The 3,846-nt window shown below is 39.2% G+C and overlaps 1 protein-coding gene across 2 annotated transcripts; it reads right to left on the reverse strand.

The window, feature by feature from the left end:
• Positions 1-1,367: 1,367 nt before the first annotated feature.
• On the reverse strand, positions 1,368-3,352 carry LOC126710582 (11S globulin seed storage protein Jug r 4-like). Of its 2 annotated transcripts, XM_050411116.1 has the most exons (5): positions 3,030-3,352; positions 2,697-2,947; positions 2,573-2,608; positions 2,060-2,530; positions 1,368-1,961 (listed from the first exon to the last, which is right to left on the reverse strand). In XM_050411116.1, the coding sequence occupies exons 1-5, from the start codon at positions 3,331-3,333 to the stop codon at positions 1,557-1,559; spliced, it is 1,467 nt and encodes a 488-aa protein (XP_050267073.1). In that variant the 5' UTR covers positions 3,334-3,352; the 3' UTR covers positions 1,368-1,556. The 2 variants fall into 2 exon arrangements, with proteins under 2 accessions (XP_050267073.1, XP_050267072.1); XM_050411115.1 differs by having other exon boundaries at positions 1,417-1,961; positions 2,060-2,608; positions 3,030-3,333.
• Between the last annotated feature and the right edge of the window lie 494 nt (positions 3,353-3,846).

A 3,846-nucleotide genomic window follows, 5' to 3' on the forward strand; every position in this document is an offset into this window, starting at 1 on the left:
CCCTTATGCATGTGAACTTAATTTCATCAACCCTCACAAATCTAATCAAAGTTAGTTTCCCCCTAAATAACAAAAGACGTCTCCCAAGATCCTCTCCATCTAAGCAATGATCAGGCGGCACTAGCTCTTCGAATGTCTCATTGTTGATATCAAATGACAAAATCATTTCACTCTTGCATCTCCCTTGAATAGGTATGTTATCTACCAACCAATGCAAAGCTTCACCAAAAAATGGGGTTGGCAAGAAGTGATTAGAATAAACGTTAAACGCAGCATAAGGTCTCAATGAAACCCCAACCCTTCTCCAAGAATCTGAACTTTTTGTGTACACCTCAAGCTCAACGGGTTTCAAATAAAAAGAATCTGGAATTTTGACAACCTTATAAATTTTCAACTTATACTAGTCTCTGCCTCATCAAACATTTTGCCAAAAAAAAAAAAAATCAGTTATCTTTGGTATAAATTAACAACTACTCTTGACTTAAATAAATTTTACAATTTATAATAGTCTCAGTCTCATCAAACATTATGTTTAAAATAAAAATAAACCAGTTAAATTTGGTATAAAATTAAAAACTACTCTTGAATTAGTAACTTATACTAGTCTCAGCCTCATCAAACATTATTAGGGGGAAAAAATTTAACTTCGGTATAAAATTAACAACTAGCATTGAATTAACAACATTATCCAAGAAATCAACAGCTTACATTAACTACTCTCTACACTTTACAAAGACTAGGGGTGTGTTTGAATACCACTTATTTTGTTGAAATTAAAAAATTATTGCTGAAAGTACTGTAAATAAAAGTAAAAATTAGTTGAAATAGTACAGTGATGCCTATGAATAATGCCAAAAAATATAGTGAGGTTCATAAATAGTAACAAAAACAAACTGAATAATGAAATAATTTTCATTTTTAATCTCTACCCAAACGCACACTGATAGAAGCCATCCACAAGATTATTGGGAACCGAAATAAAACACTCGTTCAGATTAAATTGTCCTCACAAAATTCACTTATTACATACACTACACTACTGCTTAAAGCCTTAAACTTCAGACTCAGCTACCAAAAAATAACAAGTGGTACAAAATTGGTGGAATTGAGCTAAAATCTAAGTGAAACAAGTAAGGAGATCAAAACGCGCTGTTGGGGTTCCGGTTCGATCTGAGATGCAAACACAGAGAAAGAGAGAGAAATGCAAATTGAACTGTAAAAATAAAAAAAAAAATAAAAATAAAAAGGAGAGCTAGATAACAACAGAACAAAACCGCCCCCTCTCTCTCTAGTAGTAGAAGTATTTTGAGTATCATTGTGCGAAAATATGAAGGAAAAGAAATAAAATCTGTAAACAAAATTTAGCCGAACAAACCATATATATAGGATTTTATTAACTTATTATAAGCTCACAAAGATACACATAGCAGTGATTTATTTGAGTAGGTACGCTGCTAAGCATTGATTATTTATGAGAAGAGCCTTGCAACCTTACAAAAAGCAAAACTACGTGTCGGCATGATACAGTTTCGACACAGTTACGTTAGATTTTTCATCTAGGCTATAGCCCTCCTCTGAGAAGAAGATCTAGAGGATGTTACTATAGTGATCTCTTGCTGTTCCAAATTAGATTTCAGTTCTGAAACATCTTCTGGGCTAAGTTGGAAGGCGTTGGCTAGTACGTCCGCTGGAATGGCCCTGAGGATAGAGGTTTGTCCCGCAAGAGGAGAAATCTGGGCATTGTCATTTGTCTTGAAGGCCACCCACTCGAAACCCTCACTACTACTAGCTCGTTTCACCACAGCAAAGTTTTGTGGTACGGTTAAGATTTGATGTTGCTGCAGCTCATCTTGGAACACAGTTTGACCAAAGTCGTCAACCACTTGAACTTGGGCACGACCTTTTACTACATAGATCACGCTGTGTGCATTCCTATTCCAGTGTGGAACATAAATAGCATCCTGCGTGTAACATGTATGACCTCTAAATTAATTAAACCTAAAATTCAAAAAAGCAAATAATATTTGTTAAATTTAATCGCTGCTTTCATTAACATTACCCTTTGGAGCCTTCCAAACTCAGCACTGAGTTGAAGCCAGCGAAGGACTGGGAGGTTGTGGCTGTTGAGGGTACTGATTCGACCGGCTTGGGGGTTGTAAATATCAGCTCGTGAAGGGTCGTGGATGTTCTCCCTGAGCCTCAAGGTGCACAGAGTCTCCTCAATGCCATTGTCACGTCCACCTCGGTGGCTCTCACGTGGTTCCCTCTCGTCTTCTCTCTCTTGCTCTCTCTCTTGTCTTTCCAATCGCTCGCGCTCTTCACGCGACCTTGGCGGCCTGGCCACTTGAAGCCTACCCTTCACTTTCACTATGTTTTTCCTGTCTTCTTGGAAGCCTTGAAGGTTTCTAATGGTATCCTCATTCACGTTGAAAGCATCAGCCAAATCCTCAGTACGGAAGCCACTGAAGAGATTGTTGCCCTGTCCCTGTTGCTGCTGATGACCACGCTCGCGACGGCCTTGGCCTTGCTGTTGCTGGCGTCGTTGTCCTCGTGGGCTTCGACCTTGTAGCTGAAATTCATCTTCTGGGTTTCCGGCAAGGTAGAAGTGCTACATATGTATACAAAGCCAGCCATATAAGATGCATATATCGTCACTTTAATTGGAACTGATATTTGGATTTCTAATTAGTTCTTACTCTGGGGTTCTCGTCAAGCTGGTTGGCTTGGTTGTTAGTGTCAAGGAGAGAGAGTGCGACAACCTCCGAATCGCCATCATTGTACAACCAATGGGCTACTCCGGCGGGCAATGCTATGATGTCACCCTGTCGGAAGTTTCGGATCTTCTGGTGCTGGTCTGGCTGCTGTCCTTTTCGTTGTTGTTGCTGTTGTTGAGATTCTTGGTATGTGTTGGGGCAGCCAGGAAGTACGCCACCAAAGATACCATAACCTGTTATTACATAAATTAATTAAATTATACAGTTTGCACTTGCAACTTGTACATGCACAGAACTAAATTCAGTGTAGCTTACCTCTCTCAATGTAAATGAGTTGAGGAGCACTGGCGTACTGAGGCAAGAGAAGGCCATTAGGCTCAATGGTACGGCGAACGACGGCCACTCCGACGCACTGGAATTGCTGGTCGTTGGGGTCCCAAGACTCGATCACACCGGCTTCCGCCTCAATGCGGTGGTTTGGTTCGAGGGCATCTAGCCTGTCCAGTTGGCACTGGTTGAACTGTCGTTGCTGCCTGCTTGTTTGAGTAGCTAGGCATCCATTGAAGAGCACAAGAAGCTGCAGGCACAGAGAAGTATAGAGCAAGATAGGCTTAGCCATGGTTTTGGTTTTGGTTTTGGTTTGGAGGTAGTACTGAATGAAGTGGCGACTCGAAGATGCTGGTATTTATAGGAGAGATATGTTGGTAAGGGACAGACACGTATATAATATTATACATATGGCATGCATTGGTTAAGGAATCTTCAGCCATTCTTCAGTTTGCATGGCTATTGTTTTGCTATTGTTTTACACCTCAATATTTTTGTTGGGGCAGGTGTCTATAGATGCCTCAGAGAAAGAGACAAACACCGTACCCACCCTATCTTAGTAAAATAAGCTGGCATTTTAGAAGAAGGGTTGTCTTAGAGTATCTTTGTTAACAACTTATTTAGCTTAAATTGGAAAAAATTTTACTAAAAATATTGTAAATAAAACTAAAAAGTAACTGAAATAATATAATAAGATCCATAAATAATACCAAAAAATACAATAGGACTCATAAATTGTAGCAAAAATAAATTAAATAATAAAAAAATGACTTTTTTAAGTCAATACCAAACGCAACCTTAATCT

Source organism: Quercus robur, chromosome 12 (assembly GCF_932294415.1).
Source record: "Quercus robur chromosome 12, dhQueRobu3.1, whole genome shotgun sequence".
In the NCBI taxonomy this organism is placed as follows: Eukaryota; Viridiplantae; Streptophyta; class Magnoliopsida; order Fagales; family Fagaceae; genus Quercus; species Quercus robur.